This window comes from Anguilla anguilla, chromosome 3, assembly GCF_013347855.1.
Source record: "Anguilla anguilla isolate fAngAng1 chromosome 3, fAngAng1.pri, whole genome shotgun sequence".
Taxonomy (NCBI): domain Eukaryota; kingdom Metazoa; phylum Chordata; class Actinopteri; order Anguilliformes; family Anguillidae; genus Anguilla; species Anguilla anguilla.
The window spans coordinates 42,943,725-42,970,055 of record NC_049203.1 but is presented as its reverse complement, the minus strand read 5'-3'; the positions used below and the strand labels follow the sequence as shown (position 1 = coordinate 42,970,055).

At 40.5% G+C, this 26,331-nt stretch overlaps 2 protein-coding genes across 5 annotated transcripts; one reads left to right on the top strand and one right to left on the bottom strand.

The window, feature by feature from the left end:
• Window positions 1–1,299: 1,299 nt before the first annotated feature.
• slc10a2 (solute carrier family 10 member 2) lies at window positions 1,300–5,846 on the top strand. The gene is made up of 6 exons (XM_035408707.1): window positions 1,300–1,967; window positions 2,547–2,665; window positions 3,482–3,570; window positions 3,896–4,071; window positions 4,360–4,517; window positions 4,982–5,846. Exons 1-6 carry the CDS (start codon window positions 1,567–1,569, stop codon window positions 5,143–5,145), a joined length of 1,107 nt encoding a protein of 368 aa, XP_035264598.1. The 5' UTR covers window positions 1,300–1,566; the 3' UTR covers window positions 5,146–5,846.
• A 1,705-nt stretch (window positions 5,847–7,551) lies between these two features.
• On the bottom strand, window positions 7,552–25,243 carry poglut2 (protein O-glucosyltransferase 2). Of its 4 annotated transcripts, XM_035411852.1 has the most exons (10): window positions 24,674–25,242; window positions 23,819–24,024; window positions 22,218–22,423; window positions 21,677–21,754; window positions 20,330–20,502; window positions 17,781–18,018; window positions 15,875–16,084; window positions 14,500–14,589; window positions 8,836–8,940; window positions 7,552–7,739 (listed from the first exon to the last, which is right to left on the bottom strand). In XM_035411852.1, the coding sequence occupies exons 1-10, from the start codon at window positions 24,862–24,864 to the stop codon at window positions 7,722–7,724; spliced, it is 1,515 nt and encodes a 504-aa protein (XP_035267743.1). In that variant the 5' UTR covers window positions 24,865–25,242; the 3' UTR covers window positions 7,552–7,721. The 4 variants fall into 4 exon arrangements, with proteins under 4 accessions (XP_035267743.1, XP_035267742.1, XP_035267744.1 ...); XM_035411851.1 differs by lacking the exon at window positions 7,552–7,739 and having other exon boundaries at window positions 7,746–8,940; window positions 24,674–25,243; XM_035411853.1 differs by lacking the exons at window positions 7,552–7,739; window positions 24,674–25,242 and adding an exon at window positions 24,571–24,618 and having other exon boundaries at window positions 7,746–8,940.
• Between the last annotated feature and the right edge of the window lie 1,088 nt (window positions 25,244–26,331).

The window sequence follows — 26,331 nt, the reverse complement described above, 5'->3', positions numbered from 1 at the left end:
TATTTTACATCCTACTGGCCAGACAGTAGTACAGCAAATCCAGTGACAAGTTTTCACTCTACAGGCCATGCAGTACTTCAGAAGAGCCAGTGTCTATAGGTTGCATAGTACTATACAGTAGGAGAGCCACTGACTGTTTTACACCCTACAGTCCAAATAGTGCTGCATGAAAGTTTAGGACTACATCCCACCATTCACACTGTTCTACAGGAGAGCTGGTGGCTATTACACCTTTCCATACAGTACTACATGAGAGCCAGTGTCTATTTTCCACTATGGATGGCACGTGGTAACAGCAGAACCAGCTGCAGTTTCATACAAAAACATAGCATTCACAATGAGAAATGGTCATCCTGCCAACAGTCTCTGCACTGCCAATGTGGCATTACAGCATATACGACACCAGTGCAGGCTGCCACAACCAGGATTCCGGCTCATCCACTCTATGCAACAGTGTCTTAACAGAATGAGCCATCCAGCAGCCCCCTTTATTTATTGATTTGCTTTCAGTTCCTCCGGTTTGTCTTCTAATATTTATTGTAATGTCTTGTAAGAATATGTGAGGTATTTCTGAATTAATTTAACTGGGGTTGTTACTCTGGATGGGCATGTACTCAGTAACTACAGTGTAGTCTTTTCTGGTGTTTTTCATTATCCTGGATTACCACAATGGCCTTGCAAGGTTCTTTTGACTGAAGTGTCTAGCAAATGATTTTTAATGTTTGTTGATCCTGGAAGAACACTCTAAAGATGTTTCCCACGATCCCATCAGCCACTGTGTGTGTGTGTTTGTGTATGAGTGTCTGTCTCTCTGTCTGTCTGTGTGTCTCTGTGTTTCTGTGTCTTCCCACCCCATTTGAATTCCTCCACTGAACTTTGAGCCATCAACCTCCAACAGGAGAACCTCAGCATGATCAGCTTTGGGCTTTGGTTAATGTAAGTGTGAGCATGGATCCCTCATTTCCTGCTTCCAGAAGAATACTCTGTCTGTTGTCAGTGATAAAGTCCACTTCATCTCATCTTCTTTTTTAACTTTTTTTATGAAGGAACTTAGAGTGACACACGCAGAACCATAACCTTGTGTGTATGTACAGGTATGTGTATGTGTGTATACACATTTCTGCATACATGCTTGCATGTGGGTGTGCGTATCCCATAGGTTACACGCATCATCATGGGCGTGATGCATGACAACTGCCTGGAACAGGACAATAAAGATTTTAGGGCGTGATAAACTTCTTTTTAAAAAGCAGATGCAATTACATTTATTGTCCCCGAGGATGAATCAATGACACTTATTTCCCTGTGTAAGTTTGTCACCAGCCTCATAAAACCATGTGTGCAGGTTAATTTTTTCTCTCAGAATTCTCCCTGTCCTCGGTCAGGTGGGTATTAAAAGGCATTGGTTCACTGAGAGGGAGCCCAGTGTGCTGCTTGTTACTGTAAGTGACAGAAGCTGGTAGACGCGAGAGTCTTCTGGAGAAGTCCTGCACATTTTGGGAACACTCCGTCGCCAACTTCCTTCAGTTGGATTCTACCTCCCAGGCTCAGACTCCCGGCTCCACCATGTCCGCCCTTGCCTCCTCCTCCGCGGTTCTCCCTCCCTCCTGCTCCTCCAACGCCACCCTGTGTTCGGGCACCTCCTGCCTGGTCCCTCCCAGCAACTTCAACGAGATCCTGAGCGTGGTCCTGAGCGCCGTGCTCACGGTCATGCTGGCCATGGTCATGTTCGCCATGGGCTGCACCGTGGACATCTACAAGCTGTGGGGCCACATCCGGAGGCCCTGGGGTATCTTCGTGGGCTTCCTGTGCCAGTTCGGCATCATGCCCTTCACCGCCTTCGCCCTGTCCCTGGCCTTCAACGTGTTGCCCATCCAGGCTGTGGCCATCCTCATCATGGGCTGCTGCCCTGGCGGGTCCAGCTCCAACATCCTGGCCTACTGGCTGGACGGGGACATGGATCTCAGGTGAGAAAGGGGCTCCCGCGCGCTCTGTGTCCGCCTGCCTGCACTCTCTTCTCCCTCCTGCCGAAAGGCAGTCTTTCCCCTGAGAGGGATGGATGCTTCCCCTTCCCCTCTCTCTTTATCGCCAGGGTTGTGTGTGCTTAGCTCAAATTTTCCAACTATGTTGAAATGTTTGGTAGAGCATGGTGTATTGGGGGTGTAGTTTGTGCGGCTATGGAGGGCTGTGAGATAAGTTTACTGTAATCCACAATGAGGGGGTAAGGGCTTTTTTGTAATGTGTTTTGGTTGATATACCTTTTTCTTTCATTGAAATTAATTGAATTCATTTTTTTTTGCGAAGGATGTCAAGTCTTCCTCTCTCTCTCTCTCTCTCTATCTTTCTTTCATTCTCTCTCTCTCACTCTCTATGGTTAATTCCCTATGTTTTGACAAATTTGACACTGTACTAAAGACTCATATTTTTGCTTATCTCATGCAGGTTATGCATATGAAAATACTGCAGTATATGTGTGATTTGCAATCTTAATTTGTGTGTGAGATTCTTTTACAGTAACAGTAAGGGTGTGTTTGTCCATATTACAGTATCAGTATGACAACCTGCTCCTCCATACTGGCCATGGGAATGATGCCTCTGTGCCTGCTCATCTACACCTCCGTCTGGACTTCTGCAGACACCATCCAGATCCCCTATGAGAGCATAGGTAAGGCTGCTATACCATCTAATCCCCTACATACTATACCATCCAGATCCCTTACCAGAGCATAGATAAAGCTGCTATACCATCCAATCCCCTACCTACTATATTATCCAATCCCCTTTCAATGCATAGATCTTTTAACTTTACCAGAGTAAAGATAAGACTTGTGCATTCTATGACCTATGGACAGGATCATATGTATTGTCTACTATCATCATACATACCCTCTTCAAAATCATAGTTAAATCACCATCTATATGCAAAATATACTTAAATTCTTCTATACCCATTATATGCCCTAATTACAAAGGAATATTGTGTGTATATGACTGCCCCTCGTTCTGTTTTTAATACGCTTTAAATGAGTCAATTTGACTCAAACCAGACACCAGTGTTTGACTATTTATGTCTTATGAAGAGATTAAATATATCCCCTATGTAGAAGACCACAGATAAACTTCCTACTGTATCAATAATATCCCCTGTGTACATGCTTCTGTTGTATCATCCATATTGCCTATGTATGAGGCAATTGATGCAATTATGCTATGTCATAATGTGGAAGTTCCAATGTAATGTAGCTTGTTTTTGGTTTAAAAATTAATATGGAGGTACAATTTCTCTAAAACAGAAAATGTGTAGACTGAGCTCAGCACACACTTCTCTGAACATCAAATCTCAGAATGCAAGCACATGATGACTTTAGAATAAGTCATTAGACCAAATAAGCATGTGTGGCTAAATGAGACATCTGCCTTTTGTGTGTAACTGGGCCTTTGGGGAGGAGTCATGCGACTGGTCTCTCCTTTTTTTACACAGGTATCACTCTGGTATCTCTCCTGATCCCTGTCGCGTTAGGGATCTACGTCAAGAATCGGTGGCCCTCAGCCGCAAAGAAGATCCTCCAGGTGAGAACTAATCAAAACACTCCTCTTCTTCTACTCAGGAAAGAAATCATAAGCATAATCACAAATGCAGAGGGATTACTCCATTAAAAAGAGTTTGTAGCAACTACCGAAAATGCTTGGCAACTGATACCAACAAGATTAAGCACTATAATGTACTATGCTTTTATTCTTACATATTATGTTCACAGTGAATTAAACTGATGAGTTTTGGCCCTCAAAGTAAAATATTTTTTTTAAGGTCTACCTTCTTGAAACGCTGTCTCTGCCTTTGACCTGACATGGCAGTATGTCACTGGCCTGTGCTGACGGCTGCTGTGCTTGACAGGTGGGCTCCATCATGGGCATTGCCCTCATCGTCATTATCGCGGTGGTGGGTGGGGTTCTGTACCAGTCCTCTTGGGTCATCTCCCCCTACCTCTGGGTCATCGGCGCCATCTACCCCGTGATAGGCTTCGGCCTGGGCTTCCTGCTGGCCCGCTTTGTAGGGCAGCCATATTACAGGTGAGCCTCCACTTGTCCGTCCGTCAATCTCTGCGGCAGGTAATCACGTCTGCTACCACGTGCCTGTAAGATAGCAAGCACAGACGCGTGCATATGCGTGCATGAGTCAGAGCACACATTTATATACAGTACACAGGTGTGTGTGTGCATGTGTTCTCTCACCCAGGTGTGTTTATGCACATTTTAGTAAAGGAACAAGGATCCTCTCTGACCCAGGTGTGTATGCATGGGCGCGCGTGTGAGTAGCAGTCTGACTGACCGAATTGTGCGCGTGTTCTCCGCATGCAGGTGTCGCACCATCGCCTTGGAGACGGGCTTCCAGAATGCGCAGCTCTGCAGCACCATCATCCAGCTGTCCTTCTCTCCTGAGGAGCTGGAGGTCATGTTCAGTTTCCCGCTCATCTACAGCATCTTCCAGCTGGTGGTTGCCGTGGGATCAGTAGGAGGTGAGGGCTGGTTGCTGCACCACTTTAACATTTAACTGCTACGTAAAATCTTTACCAGCAGTGCCTTCCCTAGCCTTTGGGGGACCCTAAGCAGGATTTGATTAGCCCACCACCAACACAACATTATAAATACTATATATTTTGTTGGTTATTGGGTCTGACCGACTCTGTTTACCTCCTTTTGTACACCTAATTCAACAGTCTATAAAACTGCAGAATTTGCCATATAACCACTGCATACAATCTTTACCATTACCTTCCGCTTTCTTACTCATTTATACTATATAACACTATACACAAGTGATCTTCTGCGACTTGTTCTGAACCGCTGAGGATATTATAAGTGCATCCTCAGACAATAGCTAAATAATCTGTGCATTTTATGAAGAGAACAAAAGGGTTTGATTCCATGGTCACGAAAAAACAACATGGCACAACAGGCTGATCTCCCCTCCCTCCTTCAGCCTACCAGTTGTACAAGAAGCACTGCCGGAAGGCGTCGCCCCTTGAAGACTGCGAAGGGGCGGAGCCCAGTGACGGAGAGGAGAAGAAGGAGCACGCTCTGGAGAACGGCGGGTTCCAGTGCGACGAGAACGGCAACTTAGACGGCAAGTTCACCCCGCTGTGAATGCGTGAAGACCACGCACGTCTCAAAAATGCACCTGATTGGAGCACAGGCACCTTATGCCCTGACCCCTGCAGGCCACTCTCATGTACTGCCATTTCAACTGACCAATAAGTGCAGGGTTTTTGTGGACATTTCTCCAAAAAAAAAAGACTTAGCTGAAATTGATGCAGAGTAACAAACAGACGCATCAACTAACTGGCATTTGTGTTCCATCCTGGTCCATGGACACTCTGGCCTTTGAGAAGACCTGACAGAGTGAAAAGTTTGAGGGAGAGCTGTTTGGTTGCCACACAAGTCCATCGCACTCACTCTTCCTTGATGTTGTGTGCTGGATTAGAGTTAGGAAGACTCTCATAAACTAGTGGGACAATGGCAAGTGGAATTTTTAAAACGGCAATTTTCATAATATATACTTGTAAAAACAAAACTAATTTATTATGTTTACATGCCGTCTGCATATAAATATAAAATAAAATTGTGATTATTACAGATAACTCTATATGTAATAACCACATAATTGTATGTCTTATTGGAGGTTTCAATTCATGAGCATTGTAATATTTGTCATATGTATATTTATTGTGTATTAATTATTAATCACAAAGTTAAATATGAAGTTTTATAGTTATTTCCATCAGTTTGATGAGTTTAAACGGTCTAAATTTTGTTCATGTTTTCCAAAATAATAAATCTATATTCATTATGTATATTTATTCAAAGCCCAATTCAATAAAGATTTTCTGTTTATACATTTCATGCATTCTGATGCTTTATTTAATTTCTTTATTTTTATTTATGCATACAAACGTACAGTAAAAAGAAAGACTGAATAAACAGAAGTACCATCAAATTAAATATGTATTCTATTGTATTCATTTTGCTTGTCTTTGGAGGTTAGGATACACTTCAAATATCACAGAATCTCTTCGTGTCAAAGTGTCCTTGAGCAAGACACCTAACCCAGCTGCTCCCAACGAGCTGATTGGTGCCTTGCACGGCTGCCTCGCCGTTGGCGTGCGAGAGTGTGTGTGAATGGGAGAATGAGAGACATTCGTTGTAAAGTGCTTTGTGCAGTTGTTGCTGGAAAATGCCCTATATAAATGCAGTCCATTTACCATGCTCATAATAAATATTGGCATTAACTGAGCCCAAATTGTGATCAGAAATACATTAATTTCTATTTCACAATTTGCTAAATGCTAATATTTACAATGGATTCTTTGGCACAGAAAAGTCATTCTATGCCTAGCATCTAGGGGCTAGTCTTAAAAGTCAAGACTGAAAGAGTATGTTCTTGCTTCAAGTCAAGACTGAAAGAGTATGTTCTTACTCAAGAGTAAGAGTGTGTTCCATGAAACCGCACTACACATACAAATAGAAACTGATATAGGGTGTCCTCATAATTATCTTACAATTTTTTCTGAATGCTTAAACACTAACAGTGATTCTTGAAGCACTGAAAACCTCTCTGAAACCATTAACACCTGCATTTATCAAGTGTGCCAAACTGCACGTTCTCTGCTTTACACTCAGTTTTCAATTTATTAACACACTTCTAGCAAAACTGTAAACACTGGTCTCTTCATTGCTACACTATTTTGCCAATTGTCTTTCCACATTGACACATGTGAAAACACTTTTAGATATTGAGTTCACTTACAAATCAGAGCTTGAGCACTACAAATAGGCCACAGGTAAACATTTGGTTTGGACAACAATGGAGGCCAATATTGGACAGAGAGGGGTGAGAACTAGAGGAGGACCAGACCCACAAAGAAGGCGAGATTTAGCCTAATTTTTTTCTGTTCTTTTTTTCTAACACAAATGTTTTTGTTTTCTTCTACTGCACTTTTGTTGTTTGAGGAGTGTTAGAACATTTTTTCCCCTTATTTGTAATGGTAGTGTGTTATGTTCGGAATACACATCCATACTTTACACATTTTGATACCTGTGTGTATGTGTTTACTACCAAGAAAAAGCTAAAGCCACAAGTGTTTTTCATTTATACTATCAGTACGTAGTTTGTGCTTTGTGTGCTTATTCAAATGATGGTTTGTGTGTACTGTTTTGACACAAAAACACAATTTTTTAAAAGAGTTTGAAGAGTTTTGCAAGAATTTTTTGCTTTTGCAAGAGACGTATAATGTTTTGCTGGTTTGGTGTAAGGTTTTGTGGTTAATGTGTAGAGTTTGGCAAAAATAGCCTATAGTTTCAAAGATAGTGCCTAAGCAATCAGAAAAAACTGTAATTTCTTTGTGGGGAATTGAGAACACAGACAGTACATGGTACTGAATGAATGCTCAGTAGCCTCACATATTGAAGAACGTATAATGGAGGCCGACATGTAGCATACCTGTACAGAATGGAATGTGGAAAAAAAGACAAAATAAAAGACACCACTATTTGTTATACAAATAATATAAAACATTTATTTGTTGTAGAAATGCTAACATTCAATAAACACATTGTACACAGAATATAACAATGTGCTTAAAACAAGGCTTTTACAATCCAATAAAATTCCAATCAGATAAAATACAATTATTTTATTATCGTTTGGACGGAATATCTGCCCATTAAAGCTCGTCTTTGACCTGTAAAACACGAACAATGAATCACACTTAAAGTCACACAGAAGAAAACGTACTTCAGATACGGAGCACAGGCAGTCACATTTCTGATCAACCTACAGATCAAATAAAAGGGTCGCAGAAATTATGCTTTGAGTTATTTTGTTCTATCAAATTTTATAAGAAGTTTCTGAAAACGTTAGCTGTTTTCGGAAATTTATAGCATAACGTATGACAGCTTGTTCAGCAAAAGAAGCAAGTGAAATAACAAAGCTGTGGCAAATCTTATCTCTGAAGTCATGCCCGACAGCCATATTCACAATTATAATATTTGGTCCAGTAGTGAAAACAAATCTGGACATAAATCTAGCAGAACAGTGTCCTGTTAACTTCTCTATCCACTGTACAGAGAGCAGATTCAGGGACTGACAAAACAGGATACTGCCACAAGGCCAGCTAATTTGGGTCAAGAGATCAGAGATAAATTCACTGTAGAACTGCATCATTTTTTGTCGTAACACCATATTGAAAATACATCATCATGATGATATAGGAATGATTTGCAATTTCAGATACTGCCATTTACTTCTTAACCATATGGCAATCTCTACAATCTGTATGTTCTTAAAAGTCCAAGTGAATCTTACAGTAAGGGTACTCTAATTTACAGTAATAGAATATACTGCAGGAAGTGTTATTTTTTTTTCTTTGAGGTGGTGACTCATTTCTGGCTGCTTTAGACAGCAGCCCCACGCCCTTCAAACGCCAGAGAAACAGCCAAGCAGCGAGCCAATTCTCATGTTTGCTCTGGTGGTCTTCCCAAAATATGATTTCCTTAAAGAGCCTCCAAAATGGAAAATCTCACATTCCTTAGAACACAAAGAATTGTGCACATTTTCCTAAACTATTCGGAGGAAATCCAGCAGATTTATGGACACAGGAGGACCGGAAACATTATTCTGTTACTTGGCACCCCGAAGAAGGCACTGCCGTGCGGTTTTTTTTGTTTTTATTGTTTTAGAAAGTTAAATGTGTGTGTGTGATGGAGTGACGCAGATGAAAATGGGCCTGTTGGTCTGTTCGTTTTGAACAACGGCAGATCAGAGACTCGTTCTCTTACCTTCCTCCTGTGGCAGAAGCAGGGGAACAGGTCGTCTTTTGGCTGCTCCACAAGTTCCATCCCCTCCCGAATCTTTACTTCACTGACCTGGAGTTTGGCATACTCCTGGACCACAGTCAAACAAAAACTATTACTATAATAATAATAATAATAATAATAATAATAATAATACTCTAGTATTTACATAGCTCTTATCCAGAATCACTAATATGTGTTACATTTACATCACAAGATATTAAGGGTAGATATTCAGGACACAATTCAGAAAGTGTATTCCCATAGGAAGCTGCAGCAAGACTGTCACCTGTAGAGCCATTATAATGCTAAGTGCAGACGTAACATAAAGAATGTTACTGTAAAGCTAACGCTACATTCCCAAAGAAAAGAACATTAAATGTTTTCCCATCCAGCAGGCACATCAATTTCAGGTTACCGAATTTAACAGAAAAGATCATCACTTCGACATATTTCACATTAGACATGGGACCTTAGGACTACTGTTGCTAATCATTAATCACGGTGGGTTCAACTTTCCCCACCACACCAACATAATCCTAAAACCTGCACGCATTTATGGACGAAACACAAAAGTGCGTTTAAACATTCATTTTTTTCTCCGGTAGTTATGAGATACAATAAAGCACTGAAAAGACATTCAGTGCAGGGGGAAAAGGAATTTATATTTACAGCCACGCACACATTTCACCACGTTCTCTGCCATTTTAACCTTTGTGCTCAGGTGTTAGTTACACATGCCCCCAGGTGCGCAGAAAGAAAAAAAAATTATTTCTGAAAAACAAATAAGAATAAGACACTCACAGCAAGCGCACTGTAAGTACAGGCCACTGTCTCGATTCAGGCTGAGACACAAACTCAAGAGTCCCACCAAAGTCTTTCTTTGGTACCCCCTTTATCATTATTATCATTTTGGTAGTGGAGAAAAAAAACAACTTTTAAAAGTGATGTAAAGATGTAACCCGTGTTGAAGACATTTCTCCAGTTGTGGAGGATAAAGTGGGCTGTGACTAGACTGAAGAGGAAGAGAAACCATGCACACATTTAGCAAAAGGAAAAATATACAGTACATTTCTAGAGCCCGACCGATGCCAGATTTTTGGGTCTGATGCCGATCCCGATTTTGGAGAGTCCTAGCCCACCGATTACCGATGTTTTGACCGATATTTTGTCAAAAAGTGCAACATTTTCAAATCAATTTGAAAAACTTACATTTTCTTAAAGTTTCTATATTTAAGAACATTTAACTAAGCAAACAAATAAAAATAGAAATAAACACACAAATAACTTTTTAGATAAAAAAATGTAAAAGATGATATTAAATATATATATATATATATATATATATATATATATATATATATATATACATATATATATATATATATTAACACCATCTTTAAGTGTGTGAAATCAAAATAACTCCACACCTTGCTTTTACTCCTTTCTTTTCCAGCCATCTATAAAAAATTAATTTAAAAAAATCAGTTTTCCAGTTTCAAACATGTATTTTTATGAATATTATTATTATTGTTGTTGTTGTTATTAATTTGTTATTATTATTTCTTAGTATCTATTCTCAGTAAATTAATTATATTTTCTTATTTTATTCCTACTACATGATCTCAAAGAGTAAGACTTTATCTACCGAGCTTCCCTGTCCATGAGAATTTGGTGGTGAAAATAACTACAATGCGCTCTGACGCGTGACTAGATGACACACTCGCTCGCAATAACGCATTAGCTATTGACACAGCCTCATTATTTCTTATTATATATTCTCAGTAAGTTAAATGAATTATATTTTCTTATTTTATTTCTACTACATGATCTCAAAGAGTAAGACATTATCTAGCAGAGCTAATGAGTGAATAAAGTGTAACGTTAGATGAAATTAAATTGACTGGATGAAATACGTGAAAAAAACTACAATGCACTTTCGTGCAGGTTACCCACGCTAACTGTTGGTTGATTCACTTCTCCAACAGCAATCCTTCTCTCATGTTATCACGACAAAGCTAGATAACATGGCTTAAAATGATCCACGTTAGTGTTTTATCTGCGTTTTTACTGTCTGGTTAGCTTGCTACGATGTTGCGTGAATAGATGACACACTCGCTTGCAATAACGCTTTGCTATTGACACAGCATCATATAGTAGCTAATATCATTATCTCAGATAAAAAAACAAATGTGTGATGCATTCAATCACCATTTTATTTTGGCTGGCTATTTATTTGAGAATACAGCGATGTCCTCTGGAAATGTAGATCCTACACTGCTTATGTGCTCACTGCCACTTCATAAAGGCTTGCTAGCTAGCTAGCTTGCTAAAGTGAACCAAATGTTAGCTAGCTCGCTCGCTTGATAATGAGGATTGATAAACATAGTGGTCGTATAAACGCATTTAATTAAACTTATTTATTTTTAAACTTATTTAAAAATCAGGACACATCGGCTGCAAAACTGCCGATCCTGATGTCGTCAAAAAAGTCAAATAATGGCCGATATATCGGTCAAACCGATATATCGGTCGGGCTCTATACATTTCACAATGAGAGCTTCCCACATTACATTACATTACAGCTTCCTCATGGTATTTATTAGCTAATGCTGTTTTTGTTCTGTTTCTCTCAGAAAGGTTGCCATCATTTTTGTTTTGCTTCTATGTTTGATATAGAGAGATCCATTAATAACACAATCTTTTCTGTTAAGATTCTCCACAGCCAAAGTTTACATATTTTACAGTGCACGGCACGATTGTGCTTTGACAGATTGCGCGACTGCTTTTTTGAAAATGCAGGATTGCAAGGTTACAAGTCATCTGAAATCATATATGCTTAATCACATGACACAAAATCACATGAAATAATTAAATTTGCGAAACGCCGTAGTAAATGACGTGGGAGCCACAGAGCGCGGTCGGCATGATAATTCTTTGGAGGGAGACAGGCAGATAAGTCGGGGGAAGGTGTCTAAGTCTGATAAAGGAGAGCTAGACCAGGCTACCGTTTAAAGGTTTGTCCAGGGAAGGTCTCTGAGGAGACAGACCTGAATAGAACGGAGTATAACATTATACAACATGAGTGACCGAGACCACACCCCTACAGTACGTTGTGTAACGGGTTTATCTCAAGGACAATGCGCCCATAAAACAGAAAATAAACAGCAGCACTAAAAATCAAGAGTACATCTTCCAAATGAGACTGTGCCACAAAAAAAGGTCTGATCAAAAAAAAAAAAAGCATAAGAATGCTCACTTCGCACAGATTCCCTAATGGAGGAAACTGGTTCATTTGAGGTGCTCCGATCTAAAAACTAAAAGAATACAAAAGAAAATGTTCATGCAATTGAAATAAAAAAACATAAATGCCCAAAGCTCACACAGTATCAAATGTGGTTCCACTGTGTTATGCTAACAAGATTTGAAAATATTTGAAAAAACAATGCCAGCTAACTGTATCTTTTTTTTTTTAAAATAACGAATCTATCATACATTATTTTTAAATGAAGTAACAACACAAGCAGGCTAATGGGTTAGAGGGACTATCTAGTGCAGGGGTTCCCCTGTGTACTGTATGCTGATTTCGTTCCAACCACAATCACAATCCCATAATTATAACAAGCTGCTCATTTTTCTTGATGAGGCGCTTTTCATGTTTCAAGGGATTATTTACCCTGTTAAGCCACATTATGACAGAAATAGCTATGCATTCCATGTTGATATTGTGCTACATTGTGCATATTGTGCTACACTGCAAACAACTACATTAAAAGGTAACTTTTTTGATCAAATAAAATATAATTAAGGTAAACCAATAGGCTCTTAATTAGACTGTTAAACGTGTTTAATTTATTTCATAATTTTTCCTTAAACAATAATTAACACAATACAGGTTTGGCTACTTGGTTTGTGTGGTGCCACATTATCATTTTCTTTGTCTTTGAATTATTCATTATCTTCCAGGTGATTAGTTTTAGTTGCCAGGTGTCCACACTTCCACCAAAAAGGAGCCTAATGAGACAGCTCAGTCTTTAATTTGAGTTTTGCCTCTTTCATGCAATTGTTTGCATATAACACAATACGCACAATATGAATTTTATTCTTTATGGAATGAAAAGGTATTTCAGACATAAATGTGGCTTAAGAGAGTAAATAATCCCTGTAAACATTAGCGCCTAATTAATAAAAAAAAATAACAGCTTGTTAAAATTCTGGGATTGCGATACGGGGGGGGGGGCCTCAGGACCGAGTGTAGGAATCCCTGATCTAGTGTAATACAGCAAGGTGGGAGGAAGGGGTCAAAGGTCGCGCACACAGAATCTGTATTTTGGCATCCGTCTGTCACACGTCCTTGAAGAAAGCCTCATAAAAAGCGGAGGTGGGAGGAAATTAGGAGATAAGATACAAGCGCTGGCTCATCAAAGGACTAACTGTAGGGCAGGCGCTGTTCCCTGCCAGGAGGGAACTGAAATCCAGGCAGCGGCATCCAAATGCTCCTCCTCTTGCCGTATGCTTCATTCACCTGACACGGGCTGCCTGCTCCGGGTTCTGTATGGTGCGCGCCTCTGTGCCAGTCGCTAAGCTGCCTAGCCATCCAGTGCATTTACCCAAGCTCCCACGCTAAATAAGCTCATTTACATTTTACAGGGTAGCACTGCCTCCTCAATGCAAGAAGGTCTTTGGTATGAATCCCGGCCTGGGCCTTTCTGTGTGGAGTTTGTTTGTTCTTCCTGTGTCCGCATGGATTTCCTACAGGTACTCCGGTTTCCTCCCACAGTCCAAAGACATGCAGGTTAGGTTAGTCTAAATTGCCCTTAGGCATGAGTGTGTGAGTGAATAATGTGTGTGCCCTGCGATGGACTGGCGCACTGTCCAGGGTGTATTCCTCCCCCTCACTCAATGTATGCTGGGATAGGCTCCAGCACCCTCTGTGACCCTGACCAGGAATAAGCGAGTATAGATAATGGATAGATGGATGGATGGATGGATTTTACAGGACACATTTTACAGTGTTCTTTATGGCAATTTTTTTTTTTCATTTTGGTACTGCAATTTATCCAAATCCCATAAAACTGACAATGGATATGGGTAGGATACATTTTTGAGTTATTCCACCATTGCTCTGAGTTTTTCACACTGCCAGACAAGACTTACCTGATAATGGGCTTAAGACAGTAAGTTAGCACAGTGTGTCGGTAACATCAGAACAGTAACATTTCCAAAGAAATAACGGAAATGATTTTCACTGGCTCTCAAAGAAATTAAACTGTATACATGTGGACTTTTGGGAAATATAAATAAAAGTTTCAAAGTAAGAATACCGTAAAAGTATACACATTGCGATACCTGAAAGCGGCAATAATTTGTATATTGGCCCATATATTGCGAAGTGCTGGAGTACCTTTTCTAATCTCGATAATATATCTCATTTATCTCATCACACTGCAGTATATTCTACTACCATAAGGGTAGTTCTAGGTTTTAGGCACTGTTCCAAGACTTTTCAAGGTCAGGCATTTGACTACATTTCAATGTCCTTTCCAAGATGGAATGATTAACCGTCTCAATTGCATAACCCATACCTGTAAATTACATCTCAGTCTCTCACACCATTTAGAAATATACTAATAACGAATGGAACATTACCTGGAAGAGCCTGAAGTAATAACAGAATATATTGTCTCCCATGAGATGTGTTCGGGCAAACTGCTGGCCAGCCTTGGCAATTTTCTTTGCCTGAAAAGAAGATGAGAGGGAACTCAGATTACTCTGATGTAATAGATATATACTAAATTGTTAGATATCCACTAAATAGATATATATTGAATATATATTCTTTTTCAAATCATTAAGGTGAACCACAAACCATATTTTCAGAAAAACCAATCAAAATAACTAATTCAATCAAAAATCAAGAACTTCTTTGGGACATTGTTTTGTCTATGACAGTTTGGCCATCAGCTATAAATTTCCGTAGAGACAGACATAGCTCAACTTTTTTTAAATATGCTAAATTAGTTGTCTTTCACATTGAAAATTCACCACAATCACTTTCATTGAAATGTGTGGAGAGACCCACACTGAAAACCTGCAAACCAGCTCTGTAATTATTAATAATTTAACTAAGCAGTGCAAGTGTTTATGTCATACCAATTTAAATCATACGTAAAACAGTGATTTGTTTTCCCCCACACTGCTACATACAAAGTTAACTACAGTTGTACAGAGAATAGTCGGTGTTAAATGTACCGGTAGCAAATTTTGACAATACTGTCAGTGCACCCTAAACACCTCTACTCTCCAAATCACTACTGACCAGAGCAGGAAGAAATACACAGTTTGCACAAGTGCTCAATTGCCTCTACCAGACAAACCATACTTACCTTATGAATGAAAGTGAAGAACAATTCATAGCAGAGACCTTTTAGTATACCAGTCAACTGAGACTCATATCAAATGAATGCCATATAAATAGTTATTGTGACACAAGCAGTTTATGTGCTAAATTCTATTTATTGATTTAAAAAAGGACAGCAGACAGTCCACCCTCTTTTCCAATTTGCTGGAAAGCAGAGAGAGTAACAGACAGGGAAGGTATGATGTGTTTGAAGGTCCTTTCGAGGAAATCGAACCTCAATCAAGCCACACACCCTGCTCCACACCCAGCACCACACGCTAATACAAATAAAATTCTAGTAGCGGGTTAATTGTTCAATTAAATTAAATCAGAACTCTATCAGCTGTGCAGAGCTGATAAATATTATTGCATTACAGTGGAAGCTAATCATTTACAATGGGGAAGCTGTGTACTATTAGCACTGGCTGCAGAAATGACTCAGGTCTATAAATACAGCTGCCAATTTCTAAATGGAAATGGATTAAACTGTGAGCAAAATAGATTAAAAAAATAATAATCAGGTCATTAAAAAAAAAGATTTCTGATAAGACAAAATATGCCCCCGCCTACACTCTCCATAATCATCCTCATCTTCCTCTACTTCCAGGAGGGAGGTGTATTTACCTCCTGATCATGCTCCTTGGCCCAGTGGATTTTGTCCAGAAGGTCGCTGAGGTCACTCTTGAAGGGGATGTAGTGTTCCCAGGGCCGGAGGTCTCTGTAGAAGTGCTCGTAGTAGAGAGAGTCCTGCTTCAGCACCACGCTATCTCCAGCCAGCAGGTACGGCAGTCTGTAGGCCGCAACAGTGCCGTCCACGTTGATCTGATATTTGAACTGAAAGGAGAAAAAAATGCTAATAGGCCCACATAAAACTCTCACAGTGCTCAACCCTGGCCCTGCCATAGCTACTGTTACTGAGCACACTAGCGATCCATTCAAATAGCAGAAAACAGTGAATTCACTTCACCTATATTTCTGTATCTAAAACTTATTTGGTCTTAAAGTGACTACAAAAACCAGCAGCCCCTGCAGTTCTCTGGGACCGCTGAGCTAAACGGAATGGCTTCACACGTCTTTTACTCTTCTTACTTGTTTTTACTGTGCCTTGCATTATATTCACTATTTGCTTGCCAGATGCGCTTATATATATATATATATATATATATATATATATATATATATATATAGCATCCTGTATTTGGAGAGACAAAGACATCTGAGCTTAAATGTGTAAGTAGCACTCCAAACAGATGGCCAACAAACAAACAGTAAACAGCCATAGCTGCTTGCAATCTGAGTGACGTGCAGCATTGCATTTTGACTGATGTAGACTTTCAGCAGAAATGACCACAAAAATTACAAAATGTCTTAAAAGGTCACAACTATTCTCAGAAATATAGAGAACAATCACCCAAGGGAAGCGGTAGTTGAGAGAGTATAATTAATTCGCCAGAGAAGTCTGCAAGCCATCTAACGAAACACCTTCTCTGGGTTTAAGAATCAAACGCTCTTTCGTAACGAGGTAGTAAAATTTTGAGCTCCAAGCTCCAAGCTTGTATGAGCAAAATTGTCCTTTAGATATTTTTTTATCTATACAGGAAATCTGAGGCTGAGACAAAAGAGATAACATCTCCATCCGCAAACATGTGAGAAATGCTTTCTGTCAACCTGAAACGAAGCACGGAGACCGAAGGTCGGAGACAGGTCTGACATGTGAGAATTCAGACCTGCACCTGAGACAGCAGAGGCCTTGTAGGCCAGCGGAAAGGAATGTGACTGTCCTGCAACTTTTTTACTACTCTGCGGAACAATGGCTATGCCTCTTTCTCGCTCCCCCCGAACATTAAAGAAGCTGTAAACTGAATTACGCAAACGTGAGACCGAGTTTAAAAAAACTTTCCTTTCGCCTTTCGCACAAATCCTTATCGAGGCTGCTCCTGGGACTTAACCAGAGTGGGTCAGAGGTGCTGTTGACTTCTTTTCCTTTAATGACTGTTAAAAGATTTTGTGAAAGCCAAACACAACACCTTAGTAAGGGCCGAGGTCACTGAGGTCTTACGGAGTCAAACCAGAAAACAAAAGGCTTTTCACAAAGGCCATGGGAACGGGTGGCGAATACTCATAACTCGGTATTCTACGGTTTCTGGAAACCGTAGAGTGCAATTTTAGAACTGAATCAATTGTAGAATGCAGTTTTAGAACTGAATCAATATTTATCCTTACATATGACTAACAAACAAATGCAAGCGTCACTTTTTTCACATACGTAGTTTGGCAAAATGTATTTGTTGGAACTGCTGAACTTGCCAAACTGTGAAGAGCAAAAAATAAATAAAACATAGCACCTGAATTAATTACGAGTCAAGTTAAGGGTAAATGTCAATGGAATCCAGGCCTCAGAGTCAGGTGAGATTAATATAGAGCAGCTGTGTTGGATACATGGCATATTTCTAACCATTTAAGAGGGGGAGGGGGGGAATCTGTTTTGTGTATCCAGAACCCGGTCCGGAAGGAGAAGTCTCCTCCTTACCTTGAAGAAGTCGAAGAAGGAAACGTGCTTGACCAGCGGGCCGTAGAGGTTCTCATCGTGTTCGAAGAAGAAGAAGTTGGTGAAGGCGGCATCCATGAGGCTGGGATGGGCACGGCCCAGCTTGACCAGCTCCAGCCTCTCCTTGCGGCTGTCCCGCCCCCTCCAGAAGGCCGTGCCGTTCTTCTCCTCCCAGGGAGGTCCCGTGTTGGCCTGCACTGACATCATGTCCAAGCTCACCCTGAAATAGAGCAACATCCTCCGTTTAGCGTGAAGTTTTAGCCCATTCGTTGAGACTGAGCTAGAACTTTATGCTAAACGAATAAGCTAAAACTTTATGCAAAACAAGTGAGCTAAAAATATTACGCTAAACTAGTGAACTAAACCTTTACGCTAAACTAGTGAACTAAACCTTTACGCTAAACTAGTGAAATAAACCTTTACGCTAAACTAGTGAACTAAACCTTTACGCTAAACTAGTGAAATAAACCTTTACGCTAAACTAGTGAACTAAACCTTTACGCTAAACTAGTGAAATAAACCTTTACGCTAAACTAGTGAACTAAACCTTTACGCTAAACTAGTGAACTAAACCTTTACGCTAAACTAGTGAACTAAAACTTCTGGTAAACTAGTGAGCTAAAGCCTTACACTAAACTAGTGAACTAAATCTTTACACTAAACTAGTGAGCTAAAACCTTACACTAAACTAGTGAGCTAAATCTTTACACTAAACTAGTGAGCTAAAACATTACACTAAACCGAGGCCATTGGTCTGTTCATGGTGAGCTTTGACATCATGTCCAAGCTGACCCAGAACAGAGAAATGGCCTCCGTTTAGTGTAAGGTATCCGTTCACTGGTTTGGATTTTTTAAAACTCTTTGCAACCATACTTTATTTAAGATACAATAATTTTAACAACAAAGTTATTAACTTTTTTCATCATTGAAGAGACTTTAATTTTCATACTAAACATGCACCCCAAAGCTCTTCACAGGTTTAACAGTAAAAGACAAAGCAAGAAACTAAAGGAACTAACATAAGACAGATTTTAAAAAATAAGTTTAATAAAATGAAGACTATAAATTGATGGTATATTCTAAAAGGGGAATTCATCAACAAAAGTATGTGGATAGTATGGACAAAAGAAAAGAAATAGGTTTGATATTTTAAACCACTAACAGATGGAGAATCTCTTAAGTGATGTGGTAATGAGTTACATAACTTTGGTATATGAAAAACAAACTTTCCTCTGTGTTTATATTTCATACTGGGTAAAACATCGGCAGAATGGACAGCTCATTTGTCTAATAAGACAGTTAGACAGTCACTAATGTATTAATGCGCTCCATTCAGTGCTTCATAAACTAAAAGAGAGAACTTTAAAAACAATTCTTAAAATTACAGGTAGCCAGCACAGAGTAACATCTCAGGCATAATAAGTAAAGTTGATCTTGAAATGAATTTGACGAAAAGGCTTAAAAAGAGGATAAATCTGGTTTCCAATGGCAACAATCTTGCTGATAAAAAAGACAAAAACCTCTCACCCTGCTCTGGAGAGAAGTCCATATTCACAGTGGACTGGGGTTTGCAATACCGTTAATAGTATTAAACAAGAATCTAGAACTGAGACAGGTCTCAGGCATCATGTTTTATCGGCTTTATTAAGTGTTCAGAAGATTAGATGCCCTTAGTGCACTCTTAATTAGGCAATTTCCGTCTGCCCTCTGCTTGCCTGCAGTAATACTGCAGATACGATCACTGAGCCAGGGTGTAAATGCGATAAGAGAACATTGTTTCTAAATGGAGAAACGATATTAAGGGTGGCCAGACAAAAATGACTGAAACCAGTGATGAGCTCCTCGGTTTGTGGACATAGATCGGGAGCTGTACGAGGGGGCAAATGAGCAGGAGAAAACTTCTGAAAGAACAACTGACACAGGCTGCTTGATGTCTCATTTGGTTAAGGCACCACGCTGTGGTGCATGGATGAGCCTCACAGCCTCGGATCAAATCTGGACCGTGCCAAAACTGACTGTGACCAGTAGGTATTTAGGGTGACACGCAATTGCCAATTGCGTCGCCCAGGGATTGGGAAGGTTCAGTTGGACAGGGTTCTGTGCTCATCGCTATCGAGTGACCTCTGTTGGTCAATTGGGCACCCATAGACTGCATTCTAAAGTCGCACATGACAGGTCTTCTGCCGGCTCTGCACTATGCAAGCCTAGCTGTAGGCCTAGACAAGGTTCGCTCCCAGATGAAACCCCTACTGCCTGCTCAGCACAAAAAAACCAGACTGCCGCTAAACAACCACCAATAAAATGACTCTGAACTGCAGTAAGGCAGGGTATTGCTGTTCGCTGCATAACTGCAGTGGCACTGTCTGATGGACAATCGCAATGACTGTGTTCCAAATGTGTGACTGTGCACACAGGAATGTTAGAGGCACAAGGGTCAGCAGTGAAAGAACATGGTGATTTAACCCCGTTTATAAAGATCTATATCTATAAAGAGTTAGTCAGGGATCATGAGGAGGTTCAGATGGCCTTGCCTGCCCATGGTCTCCAGTACGGACTCAGTGAGGTCGTACGTCGGCATGACGATGTCCCGCGTGTCATTGGAGCCACACCAGGAGAAGATGGGGTGCAGAACGTCTGGAGGCCTCCTCTTCTCCAAGGGCCAGTCCCCAAGGTTTACAAAAAACTCTACGTCTGGCACCTTGACCTGCAAAATAAATGAACCCCACTCCTGAACTTCACTCTACCAGAGAGACCGGTATCTTCACACAGCAACACCATATCCGTACCTTCCTTTGACAGAGAAAGTTTTCTGTACATTTCAACCTCCCCATCCACCTCAACTCATGGGTGATGAGCGGTCTTGTGTTAAACAGCTGCCCTGTGTCATTCAGGTTGGTGTTACAGGTGGTGGTTGAGGTGAGTTTCCTTCCTTCACTGTAGAGTGCATCTTGAGATGAAAGGCAGCATATAAATGCAATTCATCCCTTCATCCATTAAATAGAAACACCAGCACTCAGGAGCCTTGCTCACAAAATCCAGACATATAGAGCACGTCTAGGCCTGGTGGATCACTACCAGCCACATGCAGTTTACAAGACATGCTGGCCTGACAGTTTTCAAAATGAAGGAGTTGTCAGAGAAACGGGATCTGGTCTTAAAAACACTATTTGGTATTCCAAATTATGGGAAAAACAGTTACACAGTTGAACATATACTGTAACAAATCAAACTTGTTTCCTTAAGGGTACCTCTGCAATGTCCCTCCAGGGAAACCTGCAACCATATCGTTCAACACTGCTCTACAAAACTAAGCCCCTCTTTGAGTTAAAAGATAACCTACTGTACCATGATGAAGTAAACTTTAATTCAGTAACAAAGCACTGTGTCCATCCTTCCAGCCATACATGTTTAAAGCCAAGAACCACTGCTGTGGAATCAAATTCAATTTTAGTGGTGAGACACTGCCACCTGCTGTTCAAGAAGAGTAACACACAGAAAGGAAAAGTAATGTTTCTCCACCTTTGTCCAGATGTTTCAGAAATGTTTTTAATGGCCTATTCAGCTGCACATGCACAAAGTCAGCTTACTTCCAAAGCTGTGCACCTCTGAAATTGAACAATTTCAGAATTGGTTGCTTAAAGGCTGCGCAAGTAAATGTGAGCTAAATACACACACGGTGTGGCATTTGGGGTCAAACAGTCAGCACAGTCAGCCTCTGTTGTCTTAGCGACAGTAAACAATAACAGCAAGAATAACAACAGCAACAACGGTGTTGGAAGCAAGGGCAGAAGTAACATCAACAACAACAGTAATAATCAACAAGACCAAATGCAACAACCTTGGTGGCAAATATCAATAGCAGGAGGTTCAGTACGCACTTTCCTTGTGAGTGAGAGGAGGAAGGCGTCCATGAAGATCCTGAAGCCCACGTGTTCCCCGTGTGTTTTGATGTAAACCTGGAGGAGGAGACAGTGATGACAGGGAGACAAACACACAGACACCAGTCAGCCACCCAACTTTTTAACCTTGCTCTATCAAATACCTCCAAGTATTCAGTGCAGCGATAATTAAAACAATCATCATCATGAACTCATTTCGCCTAGCTGTTCACTGTTCATAGTTAGGCTTGACTGAGAGCATCGTCAGGTATAGTGCTGTAAGGTTACTATTCTAAAATAACGGTAAATGTTGATGGTTTAGGATTGGATGGTATCAGGTTACCTTTGATGGTTTAGTATAAGGTCCCATGAGGTTATCTTTGATGGTTTAGGATAGGATGGTACCTGGTTATCTTTGATAGTGTAATATAGGATGGTATCGGGCTATCTTTGATGGTTTAGTACTGGTATCAGGTCATCTTTGATGTTTTACCATATCATGGTATCAGGTTATGTTTGATGGATTAGTATAGGACTGTACCTGGTTATCTTTGATGGTGTAGTGGCAGAGGCTTTGCCTCAGTCCAAATCGGCGTGGGATGTCCTGCGCGTTGCGATCGGGGTCAACAGAAGGGAAGTACGAGAGATCTTGCTGGATTTGAGGGAAGGAGGAGGGGCAGTGCATATGCTCCAGCCATTTCTCCACACTAACTTCTGGGCAGTCACAGTTCTCATGGTACACTGGACCTGCACGCATGGGTGACAGTTAGAAAGAGAAGGAAGCTCAGCAGAGACAGAAAATTACTCACATCTTAATCATTCAGAGGGCACATTTAATCTCGTTACAAGGTATTTCTTGGTTTTTGTTCTCTGGGAAGTTTTGTTTTACTATATATACATGAAAGAATGTTAGTGGGCGGGGAAGTCCCGCTCCCTGTGATGTGTTGGTTACATATACTGTATGACTGCTACGAATTTATGCATATCTTTGAAGGTCAAATGCTTCATTACATTACATTACATTCATTTGGCAGACGCTTTTATCCAAAGCGACGTACAAAAAAGTGCATTTTCATGATCGTAGACAACTGCTGAACACGGGTTCAGTAAGGTACAATTACTTATTTTGTACAGCTATTTCGAGCCGAGAACAATGAACAATGAACTGCAATCAAATGAACAATGATCATGGGAGCAAAAATCATCAGACAAGACAATTCTTCAACTGTTTCTCATAAACAACAGCCTTATGCAATCTTCCTCATTGGGGTCGACTGATTTCATGTGAATTCGCTTGCTCAGCAAATGCAGATACTTCAGCTTCTTGAAAAGCGGAACTTCATGGCAGAAGCTGCCTCTGTGGTCACACAGCAATCAGGGCACCAGACAGAGTAAGCAGTCTTTTTTTACGCAAAAGCTGCCAGCATATTTTTATAATCCAGCTGATACTGATGCACACAAACATGCAAATAAAAACACTCACAGGTATATGCTCTCATATCCTAAATCTCTAGTATCAGAACATGAGCCCATATTACAAAATGCATGGATAGTCAGGCAGGTGGTCCAGGGGTCACAGAGGATGCTATGGCAGGTATCAGTTCAGTATCTTCCTGTAACTCTTGCTCAGCAAACCCCATCGTCTTCTGGACACTTTGTTCTTAGGTAAAAAGGAAACCTGTCCCCCCTGCCACTGTTTTCTGGTTGGTTAAAAACACTTAAAATAAGAGAGGGCTCCTGTTTGAGTTCTGATCAACCTACTGTACAAAGCTGAAGTAAACATTCATTCAGTAACAAAGCACTGTGTCCAAAATTTCAGCTATACATCTTTACACCAATTCTGTCCATAAAGTATAAAAATGTGGAAAAACGCAAGTCACACATGGAACAACATTGAACAAATGGCACCATATAAACAACATGCACATATGCAGGACAATTCAGATTCTATTTAACACTGACTTTAACACTTTGACCTATGACCAAAACTAGCATACCCATAAACTACACACACCAATGCAGATTCCAAACCTACAGACTTAGGGGAGGTCACTGTCATCTCAGCTGTCTGTGTCAGTCTTTAGAGTGACTTACTGAGTGATCACATGTCCAGGAACAGCATTTAATCATTCTTCCTTTTACCTTTGAGAATGTAAGGCGACTTGGCCACGTGTGCGCCTTTGAGCAGGACCTCCACATGCAGGGACGGGTAGCTAGCATACATTCTGTAGCGGACCAGGAGGGACCCGTCCCTGCGGTCCAGGACTTGAACCCAGATCCGAGAGAACGGCTCACCTGGAGCGACGATTTTTATCTCGAAGGTGTTCTCACCTGGAGATGCTGTAAAACTGCAGAAAAGAAAAAAAATAGTGAGAGGGACGGACGGATGGATATAAATTAACACACCTACACATGACACAGCCTAAATCCTTCATCTGTTATTTTCCCTTTCCTAAGAGAGCTGATGCAACAGCCTACATATCACACGCCGAAATCTGGACCAGTCCGTTTTTACCCGTATAGTCATTACAGGTATACAGTATAAATCTACTTTGTTGATTTTGGTTCATAAATAGACAAAAGCATCTGAAAATGACAAAGCAGTCCGTGAACATAAAGAGGAACAACTAGGCCACTGGGGAATTAATGAATTAACGAGAAAATAAATAAATAAATAAACGATCGGAGACCTCAACCTCCAAACATACATTCATTGGTTTGTGACGTAGCCAAATAGCTTAGGTTTGCAAGCAGTGTACTGTCCAAGTATAGTGTATTATCCGTGTAGTATCACAGTATCAGCAGTGTATCTGTGCAGTGTATCCAACGTATCATTTTATCTCTGAGCCTGTACTGGGCAATCATAGTTTCATTGTAGCAAACTGATGCATTACGTCAAATTGTCCTTTGCGTTCACTGCATTCGACAGTGGTCTATTCTCCGCGCGTCACTCCTGATCACAGCTCCTGATCATGTGAATAGTGACGACATACTCACTTTCTCCCTCCGTTGTCTACAGCCTGTATGAAGAAGAAACGAGCCGGAAGAACAATGTTAGCCTCCAGTCCGGGTCCCCATACCAAAGTTAGGGCGGCGCTAGGCGCTGGTTTTACCGACACTACGAGCGGCGTCTGGACACACAGACCCAGACAGTACAGAAAAAACCACGACAGCACCTTCCTCAACATGTCCGCTATGGTCTGTTGCACAGGGAGAAGACGAATCAGAGCTTTTCTTTTTTGCACAAAAATATTTTTGCAAACAAGGAATCGCCCCTTAAAATGCCTCTGCCCACTGGGAACAATTAGCAGCCGTCCAAAAATTTGACATCTGGCTTCCAGGAGTAAACGGATACAGATATATCAGTCGTAAAAAATACAGACTTGAGGGAGAACCTCCCAGAATTACATGTTTAGTTTTTAGAATAGCAAAAGCTATTGCAAAAGCCACTTTATTGACACATATTCACTTATTTGCCGCCCGGTAAACATTCAACATGCACATTTCACATTCCGGTTGACAAGGAAGAAACTTCGTTGCAGGCAGCCACACAAGCAGAGACGACGGATCCGATTCGTCGCTTCTAAAATGTGCGGTATTGGACAAAGCAGGAGCAACAGAATTCCGATTGGATGAAGCTGTTGTACAGTAAAGGGTGGGAACTGGGATCATATACGAAAATCTGGGCCGCGTGTTTTATTCAACAGCCAGTAGCCTTCGGGAGGTCATGTTTTTATTTCTGAACTTTGCTTCTGGTTGGGTCTGATCTACTTGTTTTTACTGACCCCCTTGTTGCGGCCAGGCTGTAAAACTGGCTTAAATGGGGGAATTTGGCCTGTTTTGTAATATTGGAGTGGTTTTAAGCCCTTGGTAAAATGTAAACTCAACAAAACGTTTTCAAGCAAACAAAAAAATTGTTTGCATAAAAAATTTCTGATTTCAAAAATATTTTGTACTTTTATGTAAACAAGCCATATCCCAAAGCAATGCTACTAGTACTGTTGTTTTGTTTTTGTCATCTCTCATTTAGTTTCTAAAATGTTGTGTCACCTCAGGCACTAAAGTCTAAGTATGTTTAAAAATTGAGCACTGATGCAAATCCTTCCTATGATGTTTACATGGTATTTCACATTACAATCTTACAAGATTTTTTAAAAATGACACTGTCTGAACCCATATTTTGCATGCTGTAAGTTTTAAGAATTACAAACAACCTGTATTCTGTGAAAGATGAATCATCTATAGGGCCTAATACCAAAATTGTTATCAGTAACAATATTTGCACATCCAGAGCAGCGACACAATTCTTGCCAAATAACACTTAATATAATATGTTTTTTTTATTTTTTTCTCAGGTCTGCTAAGTAGCCAGATTTTGAAGTCCACCTTAAACTTAATGAGCTAGAGCTTGTGTGAACAGCCTTCATGCCATGGTCTTTGCTTCTAACCTGCACGTGTCCAATGGTGTGCGTGTGGTCAGGTTTCAGTACAGTTTGCAATGCATCCATCTGTAAACGCTGTGACCGTTTTCCTATAAATGAGAAACTGAATTCTGCGGTGTGTGGTTTCATTGCCTGCTTGCGTCTTGTGATTGTGGGCCACTTCCTGTAGGAAAACACATCTCATACTGCTTAGGCATCACTTGATGCAAAACA